Genomic DNA, 14,260 nt, shown 5'->3' with positions numbered 1-14,260 from the left:
GATCCAACCTCCAAAGAGGCGCGCGAAGAGGTGAAGGCAAAGGGCAAGGAATGGTTCCAGCACAGCGATAGCTTCACAGGAAACTTGGACAGGGCATTTAAACTTTGGGATGCGGTAGGTTCCACTTCATCCATCAATACTTGACAATGATAAACCGCTTACGATCTATAGGTCTACAAGGGTTCCCAGAATGCGGGCAAGGAGTTTAAGGAGGCAAAGACTTGGGCTGATGCGAACAAATGGTTGTTTGAGAGACGGTGATTCTGCAAGATATATGGACATGAACACACTATGACAACTTATTATGACCATCCACACTTAAGGAACACGCTGTGCTGGCCGCCATGGTCCCAAAAAATCTACTTGATATATCTCCAGTGCTGCACTAGTAGTTGGAAGAGTAGCGTATAGATACCCTACTACCGAGAACCTCAAAATTCAGAAGTATAGAGTAGAGAGAAGGCTAATGATAGCCTACCAAGCGGGAGAGCAAGCATCATCTTTTCTAATAGTATCTCGTATGATCGTATCTATATCCGATGACGTTCAGTTCCGTAATGCCGTATCTAAGCCCCAGGCTTGGTTACAAGTGTCCTCTTTTTAGCCGCAGATCCACGCCGGAGCTGCTCCATTATTAATGCTCCGCGACTACTAAAGCTCCACGCTCAGCTCGGATTGAACCCTTCTTCTCCCAATCATACTCGACAGTTGATCTGCCTAACACCTCCCAACTCTACTACCACAAGTCCTTCGCTGCCGCGGAGACATACAAAATGCGCGCCAGCACTCTCCTACTTAGCGGCCTGGTGACCCTCGCCACCGCCCGCTCCGCAGTCCTCGACCTGATCCCCAAAAACTTTGACAAGGTCGTCCTGAATTCGGGCAAGCCCGCCCTGGTCGAATTCTTCGCCCCCTGGTGTGGCCACTGCAAGAACCTCGCCCCGGTCTACGAGGAGCTCGGCCAGGCTTTTGCGCACGCCGAGGACAAGGTCAGCATCGCCAAGGTCGATGCCGATGCGAACCGCGATCTGGGCAAGAGGTTCGGCATCCAGGGATTCCCGACCCTTAAGTGGTTCGATGGCAAGAGCGAGACGCCCGAGGATTACAAGGGCGGACGGGATCTGGAGAGTTTGACTGCGTTCATCACGGAGAAGACTGGTATTAAGGCTAAGGGCGCAAAGAAGGAGCCCAGCAATGTTGAGATGTTGACCGATACGACTTTCAAGAGTGCCATTGGTGGCGACAAGGATGTGCTTGTTGCGTTCACGGCGCCTTGGTGTGGACGTATGTTTCTGCCTCTCTCCTTGACGTTTTACGATACGTTGTGCTAATAGATGGTTGCTTCTCAGATTGCAAGAAGCTTGCACCTACTTGGGAAACCCTTGCCACTGACTTCGCTCTCGAATCCTCCGTGATCATTGGCAAGGTCGACGCCGAAGCTGAGAACTCCAAGGCCGTCGCCAAGTCCCAGGGCGTCACCGGATACCCCACGATCAAGTTCTTCCCCAAGGGCTCCACCGAGGGCGAGGTCTACAACGGTGCCCGCTCTGAGGAGGCCTTTGTCGAGTTCCTCAACGAGAAGGCCGGCACCCACCGTGCCCCCGGTGGTGGATTGGACGAGAAGGCCGGCACCATTGCTACCCTTGACGAGCTTGTTGTCAAGTACATTACCGCTAAGAACCTGCCGGAGCTGGTTGCGGAGGCGAAGAAAGTTGCTAAGACCATTGGTGGCAAGTACGCCGAGTACTACGTCAAGGTCGCGGAGAAGCTGGCCCAGAATGAGGACTACGCTGCTAAGGAGCTTGAGCGCCTGAAGAAAGTTATTGCTAAGGGCGGCTCTGCGCCGGAGAAGGTCGACGATATGGTTTCGCGCAGCAATGTTCTGCGCAAGTTCCTTGAGCTCGAGGAGAAGGTTGAGGCTGTCGTTAAGGATGAGCTGTAAATGAGCCTACCGAGTCTAAGGCTTTTTGGGAACATGGGGTTGTATTGATGTATGACTATTGCCATGCAGCGTTTGAGGAAAAATTACTATATACTTACTGCTCTACGGATGAAAGAATGAATATGATGCAATTGATTTCTTGTTTCAATGTACAGAATTGTAGCAGTGCGAATATCTGTAGGATAGGGTATCTTATAATCAACATAACAACCTCCGCAGCAGAGTCGACAGACATGTATATACATCACTTCGCCGTCGGAGTCGGAGTAGTCGCGGTCGCGGCCCCCGCCCCCGCATCCTCCGCAGCACTCAGCGAAGCCTCCAGCTCATCGAGCCGTCTTGCCATGTCGTCAACTGCCAAATGGAACAAATTAGCATTTCTAGAGCCAGTTTCAAAGTACCGGGGCAAGCTAAGGTAGAGCCAATGCCATGCAAAAAACGGGCCACTCACACTTCCCGAACATCTCCCGCGACACGGTATCGAATTTGTGCTGCAGCTGGTCGAGTAGGTCATCTACGGCTGCGGTGAATTGACCCTGTGCATCTGTGCCCTATACTCGGAGCAATTGTTAGCGCGGCAGATTCGATTGGATATGCCGACATCGCGCGAGCTCCGAACCTGTGTTTGAGTAGGGGCCGAAGGGGACAGGCCCGTGGTTTCCGTTGGCGTAGGATCATCGTTTGCTGACATAGTTTGCGAGGTCCCGGGATTTGATTTGCGTACTGACGAGCAAGGCTTGTTTCAAAAGTCGTTTGAGGCGTTACAGGCAGTAAAACTCGCGCAGCCTAATCAACATACCCAACAACGTAGTTCGGGCTTCAGTGACGAACAAACTCGAAGCTCCGCCAACTCCGAGTAGACCCTGTTATCGATAAGAGAAAGGCTATCGGATCAATGATCCTCCACAAAATGTTGCGCTAACCTTATCTGTCTTAGTGGATCCTTATCAGAGCGCCATACCATATCGGTGCTAGTCCATTCGCAGTTCAAAAAAAATCCCGTAGATTGATGCTCCGAGCCTCTACATACACATACAGTCAAAACATCGCATTTTCGCTCACCATTGCTGTTATCAATATAAGCAAAGATGCCCAAGAGAAGCAAATTGCTCCAGGCTCTTGACGAGCACAAGGGGAGGGACTACGATGCTGAGAAGCAGAAGAAGCTGGTCAAGGCCGCGAGAAAGAGGAAGGGTTTGACCGGTGCGGAGGAGGAGAAAGTTTGTTTCTCCCCTGCTCTTAATGATTGATCTCTTGCTGATAGGCTGTCAGGTGAAGGAAGAATTGGCTAAGGCCAAGAAGCCCGAGGAATCTGGATCCGAATTCGAGGAGGAAGAGGACGAGGAAGAGAGCACGAACGACGCCGAGGCCGCCGAGGAATCACAACATGACGCCGCCGAAGACGACGAGGAAGACGACGAGGAGGAGGAGGAAGAAGAAGAAGAAGATATCCCGCTCTCCGACCTCTCCGAAGACGAACGCGAAGACGTAATCCCCCACCAACGCCTCACAATCAACAACACGACTGCCCTCACGGCCTCCACAAAGCGCATCTCCTTCATCTCCCACCTTACTCCCTTCTCCGAACACAACTCGCTTATCAGTAAGGCCGAAGACGAAATGGAGGTCCCAGACGCCAACGATGACCTGAACCGCGAGCTCGCATTCTACAAGACAGCGCAGACGGCCGCTATCACCGCGCGAAAACTGCTCAAGAAGGAGGGTGTGCCGTTCACGAGACCTCGCGATTACTTTGCGGAGATGGTCAAGACGGATGAGCACATGGGCAAGATCAAGAAGAAGCTTTACGATGAGGCTGCGGGCAAGAAGGCCGCTGCGGAGGCGAGGAAGCAGCGCGATTTGAAGAAGTTCGGCAAGCAGGTGCAGGTTGCGAAGTTGCAGCAGCGCGCGAAGGAGAAGAAGGAGGCCATTGAGAGGATCAACGACCTGAAGAAGAGTGCGTTACCTTGAAATCTCAATCTTATCCGAAGACATTACTGACGAACCATGACAGAGCGAAAGAACGACACATCTGGCCAAGACGGCGGCGCCGACGACCTCTTCGACGTTGCCGTTGAAGACGCCGTCTCCGAGAACCCCCGCAAGCGCGCCCGCGGTGACACGAGCGCGCCGAACCTGAAGCGCCAGAAGAAGAACGAGAAGTACGGCTTTGGCGGCAAGAAGCGGCATGCGAAGAGCGGTGATGCTATGTCAAGTGGTGATCTCCGAAACTTCTCCGTCAAGAAGATGAAGGGTGGTAGCGGTGGCCCTAAGCGTCCCGGGAAGAGTAAGCGGGCTGCAGCTAGGGGAAGGGCTTAGTTAACTGTATTGCATTGTATTGAGTGTATGCATTAGATGCGATGTACTGTACCTCTTCAACTCTTTGCTTTTATTTCTTCTGTTCGTTCCAAGAGGATACCGGAAGGATGCGAGTGCGTTTGGGATTGATTAGGTTTTGAAAAGCAATTTGTTCAACTAGGTTCGAAGTAGCGAGGCTACTAGATTGGAGTTGTAGCTATGGGTATGTAGATTATCTATGAGCTCGCGCTGTGCGTCTCAGGCTTTCCAAATGCTACATTATTGAGATCTTTCGAATGGAAGGCTTAGTTGGCCGTTGAGTTTGTGTCTAGTCACCATCCGACACCGGGGTTGAGTATTGGGTTAGTAGGTAATATCCCACCTAAGCCTGAGCGACTGCCGAACATGGATGAGGACGGTCCATGGCCCGGCTGGTCGGTATGTGATGTTGGAGGAGTGCCAGGTCACACCCTAAGCGCTCAGCATTTCTCATCAGGAAGCGAGGCCTAGGGTTCTTTTGCGACTCGAGTAGGATGAGCTCAAATAGTCGTCTCAAAAAGCGCGCTGAGCGCGGCACGTGGATGGTCCACGATATGCATTTAGATGTAGGACGGCTCGGATCGAGCGAAACGTGTTGCTAGTCATCACCTGCGTCTTAGGTACCAATATCGTCATGTGTGCCGTTGGTTTCGCCATTTAGAGCCGCCAGAGCGCCGTCCAAAGCTCCCATACCCCGAATACGGTTGAGTAGGTTATCAACGTGAAAGTTGACGTTAAGCCTTCTCTCCGCCTCGACTAGGTCGAGTTTTGCCTTTGTATCATCTGCATGTGCGAGAGAATGATCTTGGATTTGCTCCTTGCCGCGCTTAGACGAGCATTTGGTGATGATCTTGTCGCAACCAGGTACTTTGCATTTCCACGTATCGACTGGGAGGTTGGGATCATGGGAAGATCCGGTGTCGGGCACGTATTCAACAGCAGAGACTGAAGTGTTTCGGCTTTGAAGTGTTTCCTGGAGTGGTGTTCTCTCAATAAAAGGAGTTAACTCGGGATCTGACAGGATAGATCGAGTACGGCGTTTTGCCCGCGTCGTCGACAAGGGGTCCCTAACGAGATCATGGCCGCGAACCTTGGTTGGAGTCTCAAACTCGTCCATTGCATCTTGGTTATCGTCCGAAAGGTCGTCATTCGCCGCTGCGCTCCGAGTCCGCTTCCCGGTTCTCTTGGCTGCGATCTGACTCTTTGGCCGCAGTACAGACTTTCTATGACGAGGTCTCCGTTGTCTTGGCTGTTGCTCATGTTCACTCTCTTCGTCAGAGGAGCTATCGTCCACAGTTATGCGCGGCCGCAACGGAGTAAATGTCACATCTTCCAAGGTCTTCTTATTCTTCCTTGAAGCAGCTTTCAGCTCTTTATAGATGACCTTCTTGGACCAGTCAAAAGTGTTCGTCTTCGCCTCATTCATAGATTCAAGGATGGCAGTAGCTGTTTTCGAAAGGAGATTTTGCGCATACTCCAGTTCGTCAATGACGAAGCGTGTCATCAAAGTTGATGTCACAAGCTCGAGGTTCAATTGTCGCTTGGCGAGGTGTCCCTCCTCCTTGAGATCAAGGATCACCTGGTAAATGGCATCTGCCTGGGATTTTGAGACGGTTGTCGGGTCCGGTGTAGGAGCCCTAGCTTCCTCCATTTCTACATCCTCATCCTCAGGTTCGTCCTCGGCATTGTCTTCTTCCTCTGTTTCGGCCTCTTTTGACTCTTTCTGAGCGCGTAACTCCTCATAAATCTCCTAGAAAACCGTCAGAATCAACACTCTTCTCCATAAGGTTGTAGAAAACATACCGGGAACTTCTCGCAAAGATGCGCAAAAATACTTGACTCCGCCCAATTAACCTCCTCCTCACCCCTAAACATGCGCGACATCAAAAAATTGTGATGTTTGTAGAAAACCTCCAACGAATCATCGCCGTCTTCACAAATCCCATGCGTGTGAAGCACATACTCATCGCACAGATACTCCAGGCTCGGAGGGGCCCAACTCTTCCTTCTCCTGCTGCTCCTCTTCGGCTTGTGTCGATCGGTCAGAAAGTACAGCAAATCAATCGCCTCAACAACCTCGTTGAACATCGGCCGGTATCCCTTCGCGGGGGAGATAGAGAACCAGCCAGCCCGGCCGGCAACCCAGATTCCGACTTCGCCGTCATTATGTTGGCCATAGGCGAAGTGACTCACGTCGTCGAGGACAATACGTTTCGTAAGGTAATCCTGGTCGAGAACTGATGCGCAGAAGCAAATGTACATTAGCTATGCCATGTTCGCTCAACGTGCGGTAAAGTAAAGGATGTAAGTATATTACAAACCTAGAGATTCCTGCTCCTCCTCGACCTCTTCCAGACAGCCCGTCACCTGGACTGGGTTCTCTGGTGTGGCCATGAGAAGATTGGCATAACGCGACTTGCCAGGGACCAGGATTCTGACCTCGGACAAGCTGAATTCTTCCCAGTCGTTCTCGTCGGAGACGGACGGGTCCCTTGCGGCCAGGACGCTATCTTCTCGGGATGTCATGTCTCGGGAGGTTGCATGACGCCTTAATTGGGGGTGCGAAATGCCCAGGGATCACCTGGAGATGTGGGAGAGGCGCAGGGGATGACGAGGTAGTGGAGGATGGAGGGGAGGGAGGGGAGTTGGGGAGACGAGGAGAGGGCCTAAATGACGACTGGTAATAATGCCCGTAATTTACTGTACAGTACTTACTGGCTGGAGCCTCTCGGGAGCGCATCATTATTCTAAGTTTCTTCCAGCTCCGGATTGAATTTCTAAGAAGGTCGGAAAGTCATAATTCTGGCTTGGATTAGCTAGGAGTCTTATATTGACTTTTCTTAGCTCAATCCTCTTTTCCTTGCAGTCAATGGGACTTCATCTCCGTCAAGGACTGAGGCTCTTTCGCACCACTATGTCCGGAGAAAAGATCTACGAGGGCGTTTTTGGTACGTCTAGGATGGAACATTTCTTCCGCTCCCTCCCCAGCTAACAGGCCAAGCCGTTCACAAGCCCCAAGGTGTCAGCTCCGCCGACGTTGTCCGCAAACTCCAGGAGCACTTCAACCCGTCCGACCTCTTCAAGCCATGGCTCGAGCACGAACGCGCAAAGCGCAACCAAGAGAACAACACCCAACGCAGACGCCGTCGGTCGCAGCGCCTTGATGTTAAGATTGGGCATGGTGGGACGCTCGACCCTATGGCAACCGGAGTTCTTGTGGCGGGTGTTGGAAAGGGGACAAAATTTCTCAACAGCTTTCTTGGATGCACGAAGACTTACGAAACGGTAGTCATCTTTGGCGCGGAGACAGATACATATGATGCGGTAGGCAAAGTTGTTCGGCGAGCCCCCTACGAACACATTACCCGCGAAGCGGTGGAGAAGGCGCTCGAGCAGTTCCGGGGGAAGATCATGCAGCGTCCGCCTATCTTCTCAGCGCTCAAGGTTCAGGGAAAGAAGCTTTACGAGTATGCCAGGGAAGGGAAAGAGCCACCTATTGAGATCCTGTCTAGGCCAGTTGAAGTGACTGACTTGAGGGTTCTGGAGTGGTACGAACCTGGGACACATGAGTATAAATGGCCTGCCGAAGAGGCTCCCGCTGATGAAAAGGCCGTTGCGGAAAAACTTTTGGCGAAGGATGATTCCCTTCCTGTTGCTACGGCCGCTGATGATGCCGATGCTTCTTCGAAGCGCAAATCGCCTCCAGTAGACGGCCCCAAAGGCGACGAAGCTACTTCCGATGGGTCTGCAGTGAAAAAACAAAAGGTTTCCGCCGAAGGCGATGCAGCACCGGCCCCTGAGCAAAGTAACGTGTCAAATCCTGAGGAGCAAAAGATGACAGAGACAAAACCTGAACCTTCAGAAGAATCGAAACCTTTGCCATTGCCACCTGCGGTCAAGATTACCATGACCGTCTCTTCAGGCTTCTACGTCCGTTCTTTGGCGCATGATTTAGGCAAAGCCCTTGGTAGCTGTGGCCTCATGAGTTCACTTGTCCGATCTCGCCAGGCGGACTTTACATTGGAGTCTGATCGGATCCTGGAATACAAAGATCTCGAAGCCGGCGAGGAGGTCTGGGGCCCGAAAGTCAAGGGGTTTCTTGAAGAATGGGAGCAAAGGAGAGCTGCCGAAGAAGGCAAAAATTAGATAGAAGATTGTACCATATTTTATACATAAAATATAATGAGGGTATAATTAGATCATGCACGAATTATAACACACGCCTAGCAATGGCTGCTATGTAACAAGTCTGACTCATGATTCCATGCATCTGGTCGAGAAATGTCGAGCGAAAAAGAAAGTTGAAGTTTGAAGGGTAAATGACGCCTCAGATGCAGTGTCAAGTGGAAGATAGCCGGTAGAATGACAAGGAAAATCGTTTTGATAGGGTATACCGCTGGAAACATGCATGATGATAGGGAAAGAAAGCAAGACGGTGTAGGAAGGGAATGGATGCATGAAAATTGGGATTTTAGATCGGAAGAAATGTAAACGAATGCTATAGGGAGCAGTACAATTATTTGGACACGAGTTGCTGGTGAGTGCTATGGGCGTCGACAAGAGCTGTTCTAGTTAGTCTCCCAGTAATGTATTTTCGAGGAAATGGCTATACAACTCACTTTGGAGAACGAACGCCTGACCCTGTCTTGATTCGCAGGCGCATTGCAGAGTGCTTCCGTCTAAAAAGTCGAGCAAGATACTATTCGAAAGTTCTTGCCGTTCTTCGTCCGGTATGCACGGAGTTCGGAATTCGGACAAATGGTATCGTTTGATCATGTTGCGGTTACTCGAGTCGACGTTCCCTGGAGTCAGGACTAAAAAGCCTTGGCTATCAATTCGGATAAATCGCCGCTTCCAAAGGAGGGTGTCAGGAAATTGAACATTGACCTCGCCAATATCAACAGTTGCAGGAAGCTCCACTGTATTTTTGGGGCCCTTTGATACAGATGGCATGCTTTCCTCCTCCTCCTCCTTGACTGCTGGGCTTCTCGAGCTGGCGATGCTTCGACGCGTGGGTGAAGTGAGTGAAGACATCCGACGGAGAAGTCTGGAGGCGCGAGATTCCCTTTTCTCCTCGGGCGAAGAAGCCGATGTTTCACTTGGAGATCTTGAAAGGAAGTATCCATCGTTCTTGGAGGACCCAGACAATCTACTGTCCGAACGTGGTGGGGCAGCCGAGGGCGGTTTCGGGGAGTCTGTAGGAACATTGGCAGGAGAGGCAGACTTGCTTCGCAATTCTTCTTTGTTTGGAATAGATTCCGGGGTAGAGTTTCGGGAAGAAGACTCGTCCAGAATGCCAGTTTCCACAGTGAGCGGACTAGCCTGCAGGTTGAGCAAGCCGGGTTCTGTACCCCTGTTCAGCTCGTTCCCGTTAGCGATAGGTTCACGAACAATGCGTGCTGTCACAGACACGGAGCTTGCGGGTCGTTCGGTATTGGTGCTAGCTCTCGAATCGGGCCGTCTTAGGCTGGCAGCTCGAGAGAAAGGCTCCGGTGAAAGCCGTGGCATCTCCGAGTTACCACCTCCATAGGATATGGAAGCTCGCTTTCTAAGACTCTCGAAGGAGGCTGCAGTTGGGTTGGAGACACCCGCGGCCGGAGTTGCTGGTCCATCGCGGCTACTGGAGAACTGCTCCAAAGCCTTGATGCGTTTAGAGATTCCGGAGGAAACATTTATCTTTTTGGCCACCAACACAGGACCGGTGGGGTTCTCGGCCGGTGAAAAGGGGCTTGAAACGGACCTGCCGGTAGCGAAAGTAGGCGTGTTAGAAAACTGATGTCCAATAGCGCTTGGGTTAGAAACCGCACGCGAATTTCTCCAAGCATCAGGCGCAGACTGAACATTCCCCCCGTTTGAATAACCCGGTGAGAGCGGAGACTTTCCCACCGAGATGGGCTTCGCCTCCTCGACTGTAGCACTTTTCAATTCTTCCATGAACGAATCATCAGAGAGACTGTCGTCATCAGAATAATCGGGGGTCGGAACTTGTATAGGCTCAAGGGCAGGTCTGCGTCTTTCTTTTCGGATTGTTGCGTTTTCTTGATCTAAGTTTATAACTTCAGGCGTTGGTTCATTCTGCAAATCGACGAGGTTAGAAGTAATTATTGTCGAAGAGTCGGTGACGGATGCCGACCGCGTCTCAGACACGGGTGATTTTGGTTGAAGGATTGACTGGGGGTGGACGTTCTCGTCTGTATCGGCGGGCACGACCACCTCGTTTTCGTTTGTAGCGAAAGTCTCCTCGTCGACCGGCGGGCGAGGTGGGATAATTTCTTCTTCCCCCAAGTCTGGGGGATTTTGAGAATTGTCTTCAAGTGGGACGTCAATAATGGCGCTAGAAGAACCGGTGCCGCACTTAATGTCATTTCCGGTGGACCCAGTTGGTTCTCCTTGAATAGGATCGGTTTCGGGCGCAGAAAGAACAGCTCCTTCCGCAATCTCTTCGTCACGAATCGATCCAGGATCTGCGGGTGAGTACGTAGTTCTTGGCAGCATATAGTCAGACTGATCATTGTCCTTTTCTACGACTGTTTCCTCCTCGGTCGGGCCAGGAAGATCTTTCGCCTGACCTTGGTATCCGGCAATTCCACGAGAGTCAGCCTGTTGGTTTTCAGGTTGTATCATGGAGAGTGGACCTTTGTTGTCATGCTCCGAAATGCTAGACAACCTCTGCCGTCCCTTGGTATACTTCTGGTTCTCAAAGTGTAGCCCAAGACTTACTAGGTCGTCGTTCGCATCCTGTGTTGCGTTACTGATATCTTCATTTGGTGGTTGGGTCTGTTTCGCTGCTTGTGCCCTCTTCTGCATCTGCGATTTGCGTAGCTGAAGCGCTTTCATAAGGCGCTCCTTCTCGTTGGACGTTGAAGATGTGGATAGTGCACTCAGCGACTTGGCACCAGGAGAAAGCTGGGGTCTTGAAATTGACATTGAAGATGGCGGCACCAAAAGCGGGGGGACTGGGGGTACCTTGGCAGTTAGAGTCGCCACAGGGTTCCCGTGGGAGCGAGGACGGGCGAGAGAAGGGTTAGACTTGCGGAACGGAGATGCTCGCATGCCGGCAGGTAGAGACGCGACAGGTCTTTGCTCAACGCTGCGTGCCAGATTACCCGCTGTGCGCGGCCGTCCACTACCATCTACTGAAGGCCTGGGTCCTAGCTTCACCTTGGGTTTGATCCCCGCTGCGCGTTCAAGGTCTCGAATGGAAGGTCTCGCCGACTGTGTAGACTGCCGGGATTCCGACGGCGCCAGAGACAAATCATCGGCATAGTCCCTGGATGAGGCCGGTCGTGGATCTGCAGAGACAGAATGCGACAAACCATTGACGTAGTCGTCATCCGGACTCGTTGGTACGGATGTATCGCCATTGGGTCCTTGAGGCGCTGTTGATGCTATTGATGGGGGCACAACTGTGGCTTCCGACACTTGACTGAACGACTGCTGTCGGGCATCCTGGGCTGGAGCTTGAGTCTGCACCGTATCCTTGGCGGGGGACTCCTCTGCATCTTCCGCGATTTCCATCAGTCTGCGACGGCGGAGCGAGCTCGAAGAAGACGTTATAGAACCTGAAGCTGTGTGTAGGAGACACGCGGACGAAAGGGCGCTCTCCGTCAATTCGGACGGTTGCGACAAGGAGAAGACCGTATCATGCGGCGAGAATTTGTCGAGGACCGATTTGAATTGAACTGTCGTTCTGGCTACAAGAAAGTGAGTCTTATGTTAGCGGTATCAGAGACCAATGGCCAATGGTCAATGCAAACCTCGCACGAGTCGGGATAGATCCTCAGGGAGATAGCTGAGGACGACCTTCCTCCGACGGTAATGTAGAAACCCGTAGAGCGGAGAGGATTCCTCGTAGCTTTCAATCGCATTCCGCACATCGGGCACTCCTCCAGTGCCGCGCTCATGGAGAGCTATTTCATCCCTTGACACATAGCGTAGAAGAAACCTGTCGGGAAATGATATGTGTTAGGAGGAATCCGGGACCGTGAAGATTGATTGATGAACGTACCATCCTCCAGCTTCGGTAAGAGCGATCTGGTATGCTTCAAGGACCGTGGGATTATCTAATCCATTAAGAGACATGGCGCGAACGCATCAGGCTGGAGTAGACCTGGAATGTGACACCTGGAAGGGCGTTTGTCGTTGTACAAACAAGGAGGGGGAGGGGGATTCTGGGAGGCAGGAACAGAATAGGAACAGACACAGGAACAGACACAGACACAGGTACAAGGCAAAAACGAGCGACAATGGCAAAAGGTCAAACGAAAGATCCCATCCCCGAATTAAAAAGAACGATGAGATGAAGACCAAGCTGGTTCCTGGATAGAAAGCTTGAAGAACGGCCGACTGCAGACTCACGAACCCTCAGGGGAAGGGGTCTCCCGGCTCTTGTTAGTGGCCCACTCTTGGGCGAGTTCAACAGCGGACTGAACTGTCCGCTTGTTGTAGTTTAGATCCAGTGGTTCCTGGCTGCCCAATTCTGAAACAATTTCAATGCTCAATCCTGACTGGCTGTCACGCTTGGATCGAAGACTCGAATACGGGGTAGGCCGTGGTCCGTGGGTACTTGGAAGTTAGAACAGGAAAAAGTGATGAAGAAGCTTCTTGGAGTCTATCCCAAAGATTCTCAACAGGGCCGGCTGGGCTGATGAGGAAAGCTCGACCTGGCCTCTTCCCTGCGCTACTTCTAACTCTGTACGGAGTAACATCAACAATGTCATTGATTGTAGGTGTAGCAGTGCCGCAGTTTATTTTACTATCGCGATTTAGAGTTCCACCCGTGATACAATAGTCCAGTGCCCGATGCCCCAAATCGACAATTATAGACGGCGCTTGGCGAGAACTATCGATGTTAGAAGAAGGTTGTCACCGACGGCAGCATTCTAGAATCCTTCCATTGATTCGGCTAGCTTCCTCACTCTCGACAATGCGTTGAAGACGATGGTCATGGATTCATAATCGCTGGACTCCGCTTTCCCAGAGCACTCGGTCTCGGAAAGCGCCGACGCGGGGAATGACTTCACGGCGATGGCCCGTACTTATATCTATGCTGTCTACAGTGTACAACGCTTGTTGTCTCTATTTCCACCGAGTACTGCGTAAAACGAGCTTCTGTGAAAACACCACATACCGACCACGATGCTGTCTCTCCCCCCACCCTCCTCTCTGAAGGAGCTGCCACAGGAGCAACAATTCCAGACCCTCGACACACTGTTCGAGTCCTCGCCAGAGCTTCACACTCTCATGACCCCGGTCCTCGCTAATCAGACCTTCTCTTCCTATACAAGCTTAATAGACGCCGTGGGAGGCCGGATGTCGGCACTCTCGGCCGCCAATTCACCGGCCGATCGAGACATCCTCGTGGGAATTCTCGGATCGCATCCCCGTCTAGGCCAGCCGAAAACAGCCGCGGCAGAGCACCTGAGCGAACTCAGCAGAAAGGAGCAGGCGAACCTGAATACCGGCGCGGAAGAGCAGGCAGAACAGCTGCGATTGTTAAATGCCGAGTATGAAGAGAAGTTCCCGGGACTACGATTTGTGTATGTGATGTTGGCCGTGGACTGGTTCGACTAAAGCTGACGGGCTACAAATAGGACGTTCGTGAATGGTCGAAGCCGGGGCGTGATTATGGAGGAGATGCGTGCGAGAATTGACCGGGGCGACACTGAGCGGGAAATTGAGGAGATCATCCAGGTGAGTCATTTGCATGAACTCCGGGGGGCAAGAAGGATTCTTATCTCGTTGGCAGGGCATGGTTGCAATCGCGAAAGACCGGGCAAGCAAGTTGTGTTAATGGAGGCTTATTTCTGCTGATAAACCCTAGTCTGACAGCCTGGCTTCAGCCTCGATTGGAGGAAATTCCCCGGCGCCCTGGACAAGAGAAAAACTTGACATTGACAAGACGACAAGAGATTGAATAATGTGCAGTGTGTTCGTCTTGCAGTAGTGGAGGCTGTACAGATTAGATTTGCTAAAGACGGA

The 14,260-nt window shown here is 51.9% G+C and overlaps 8 protein-coding genes across 8 annotated transcripts; 4 read left to right on the top strand and 4 right to left on the bottom strand.

The window, feature by feature from the left end:
- The first annotated feature begins 635 nt into the window (after window positions 1-635).
- Window positions 636-2,095, top strand: BDW74DRAFT_22457 (protein disulfide isomerase family protein). Its single transcript, XM_073732257.1, has 2 exons — window positions 636-1,284; window positions 1,350-2,095. The coding sequence occupies exons 1-2, from the start codon at window positions 774-776 to the stop codon at window positions 1,940-1,942; spliced, it is 1,104 nt and encodes a 367-aa protein (XP_073583569.1). The 5' UTR covers window positions 636-773; the 3' UTR covers window positions 1,943-2,095.
- Window positions 2,078-2,764, bottom strand: BDW74DRAFT_153603 (heat shock factor-binding 1 family protein). Its single transcript, XM_073724547.1, has 3 exons — window positions 2,562-2,764; window positions 2,394-2,493; window positions 2,078-2,296 (listed from the first exon to the last, which is right to left on the bottom strand). The coding sequence occupies exons 1-3, from the start codon at window positions 2,631-2,633 to the stop codon at window positions 2,187-2,189; spliced, it is 282 nt and encodes a 93-aa protein (XP_073583568.1). The 5' UTR covers window positions 2,634-2,764; the 3' UTR covers window positions 2,078-2,186.
- A 266-nt stretch (window positions 2,765-3,030) lies between these two features.
- On the top strand, window positions 3,031-4,261 carry BDW74DRAFT_178413 (EBP2 family rRNA-processing protein; the record flags this gene model as incomplete). The annotated part of the gene is made up of 3 exons (XM_073729200.1): window positions 3,031-3,162; window positions 3,215-3,899; window positions 3,957-4,261. 3 exons carry the CDS (start codon window positions 3,031-3,033, stop codon window positions 4,259-4,261), a joined length of 1,122 nt encoding a protein of 373 aa, XP_073583567.1.
- A 287-nt stretch (window positions 4,262-4,548) lies between these two features.
- On the bottom strand, window positions 4,549-6,904 carry BDW74DRAFT_22450 (uncharacterized protein). The gene is made up of 3 exons (XM_073732256.1): window positions 6,601-6,904; window positions 6,083-6,516; window positions 4,549-6,029 (listed from the first exon to the last, which is right to left on the bottom strand). The coding sequence occupies exons 1-3, from the start codon at window positions 6,803-6,805 to the stop codon at window positions 4,896-4,898; spliced, it is 1,773 nt and encodes a 590-aa protein (XP_073583566.1). The 5' UTR covers window positions 6,806-6,904; the 3' UTR covers window positions 4,549-4,895.
- Window positions 6,905-7,193: 289 nt separating this feature from the next.
- BDW74DRAFT_178411 (pseudouridine synthase PUS4) lies at window positions 7,194-8,425 on the top strand (the record flags this gene model as incomplete). Its single annotated transcript, XM_073729199.1, has 2 exons — window positions 7,194-7,227; window positions 7,281-8,425. The coding sequence occupies 2 exons, from the start codon at window positions 7,194-7,196 to the stop codon at window positions 8,423-8,425; spliced, it is 1,179 nt and encodes a 392-aa protein (XP_073583565.1).
- A 9-nt stretch (window positions 8,426-8,434) lies between these two features.
- On the bottom strand, window positions 8,435-12,672 carry BDW74DRAFT_153596 (putative GPI-anchored cell surface glycoprotein). Its single transcript, XM_073724546.1, has 4 exons — window positions 12,288-12,672; window positions 12,037-12,224; window positions 8,899-11,973; window positions 8,435-8,842 (listed from the first exon to the last, which is right to left on the bottom strand). The coding sequence occupies exons 1-4, from the start codon at window positions 12,359-12,361 to the stop codon at window positions 8,796-8,798; spliced, it is 3,384 nt and encodes a 1,127-aa protein (XP_073583563.1). The 5' UTR covers window positions 12,362-12,672; the 3' UTR covers window positions 8,435-8,795.
- Window positions 8,465-8,768, bottom strand: BDW74DRAFT_22424 (uncharacterized protein). Its single transcript, XM_073732255.1, has one exon. The coding sequence runs from the start codon at window positions 8,683-8,685 to the stop codon at window positions 8,503-8,505; it is 183 nt and encodes a 60-aa protein (XP_073583564.1). The 5' UTR covers window positions 8,686-8,768; the 3' UTR covers window positions 8,465-8,502.
- A 745-nt stretch (window positions 12,673-13,417) lies between the features above and the next one.
- BDW74DRAFT_178409 (2-oxo-4-hydroxy-4-carboxy-5-ureidoimidazoline decarboxylase) lies at window positions 13,418-14,072 on the top strand (the record flags this gene model as incomplete). The annotated part of the gene is made up of 3 exons (XM_073729198.1): window positions 13,418-13,818; window positions 13,873-13,972; window positions 14,028-14,072. 3 exons carry the CDS (start codon window positions 13,418-13,420, stop codon window positions 14,070-14,072), a joined length of 546 nt encoding a protein of 181 aa, XP_073583562.1.
- Window positions 14,073-14,260: the final 188 nt, after the last annotated feature.

The sequence above is a fragment of the Aspergillus multicolor genome (genome assembly GCF_047715735.1).
Source record: "Aspergillus multicolor strain CBS 133.54 unplaced genomic scaffold BDW74scaffold_13, whole genome shotgun sequence".
Taxonomy (NCBI): Eukaryota; Fungi; Ascomycota; class Eurotiomycetes; order Eurotiales; family Aspergillaceae; genus Aspergillus; species Aspergillus multicolor.
This window is presented reverse-complemented; position numbering and strand designations above follow the sequence as displayed.

What these genes read in the sequence shown, in the direction of transcription:
- BDW74DRAFT_22457 (XM_073732257.1), top strand. Translation starts at nt 774, where the DNA reads ATGCGCGCCAGCACTCTCCTACTTAGCGGCCTGGTGACCCTCGCCACC. An exon ending in CACGGCGCCTTGGTGTGGAC is followed by an intron (nt 1,285 to 1,349) that starts GTATGTTTCTGC and finishes GTTGCTTCTCAG; the next exon opens with ATTGCAAGAAGCTTGCACCT.
- BDW74DRAFT_153603 (XM_073724547.1), bottom strand. Translation starts at nt 2,633, where the DNA reads ATGTCAGCAAACGATGATCCTACGCCAACGGAAACCACGGGCCTGTCC. An exon ending in CGGCCCCTACTCAAACACAG is followed by an intron (nt 2,494 to 2,561) that starts GTTCGGAGCTCG and finishes CTCCGAGTATAG; the next exon opens with GGCACAGATGCACAGGGTCA. An exon ending in GCGGGAGATGTTCGGGAAGT is followed by an intron (nt 2,297 to 2,393) that starts GTGAGTGGCCCG and finishes TCCATTTGGCAG; the next exon opens with TTGACGACATGGCAAGACGG.
- BDW74DRAFT_22450 (XM_073732256.1), bottom strand. Translation starts at nt 6,805, where the DNA reads ATGACATCCCGAGAAGATAGCGTCCTGGCCGCAAGGGACCCGTCCGTC. An exon ending in GGAGGAGCAGGAATCTCTAG is followed by an intron (nt 6,517 to 6,600) that starts GTTTGTAATATA and finishes TCTGCGCATCAG; the next exon opens with TTCTCGACCAGGATTACCTT. An exon ending in ATCTTTGCGAGAAGTTCCCG is followed by an intron (nt 6,030 to 6,082) that starts GTATGTTTTCTA and finishes ACGGTTTTCTAG; the next exon opens with GAGATTTATGAGGAGTTACG.
- BDW74DRAFT_22424 (XM_073732255.1), bottom strand. Translation starts at nt 8,685, where the DNA reads ATGTTTCCAGCGGTATACCCTATCAAAACGATTTTCCTTGTCATTCTA.
- BDW74DRAFT_153596 (XM_073724546.1), bottom strand. Translation starts at nt 12,361, where the DNA reads ATGTCTCTTAATGGATTAGATAATCCCACGGTCCTTGAAGCATACCAG. An exon ending in TCTATCCCGACTCGTGCGAG is followed by an intron (nt 11,974 to 12,036) that starts GTTTGCATTGAC and finishes ACTTTCTTGTAG; the next exon opens with CCAGAACGACAGTTCAATTC. An exon ending in TCAGGCGTTCGTTCTCCAAA is followed by an intron (nt 8,843 to 8,898) that starts GTGAGTTGTATA and finishes TAACTAGAACAG; the next exon opens with CTCTTGTCGACGCCCATAGC.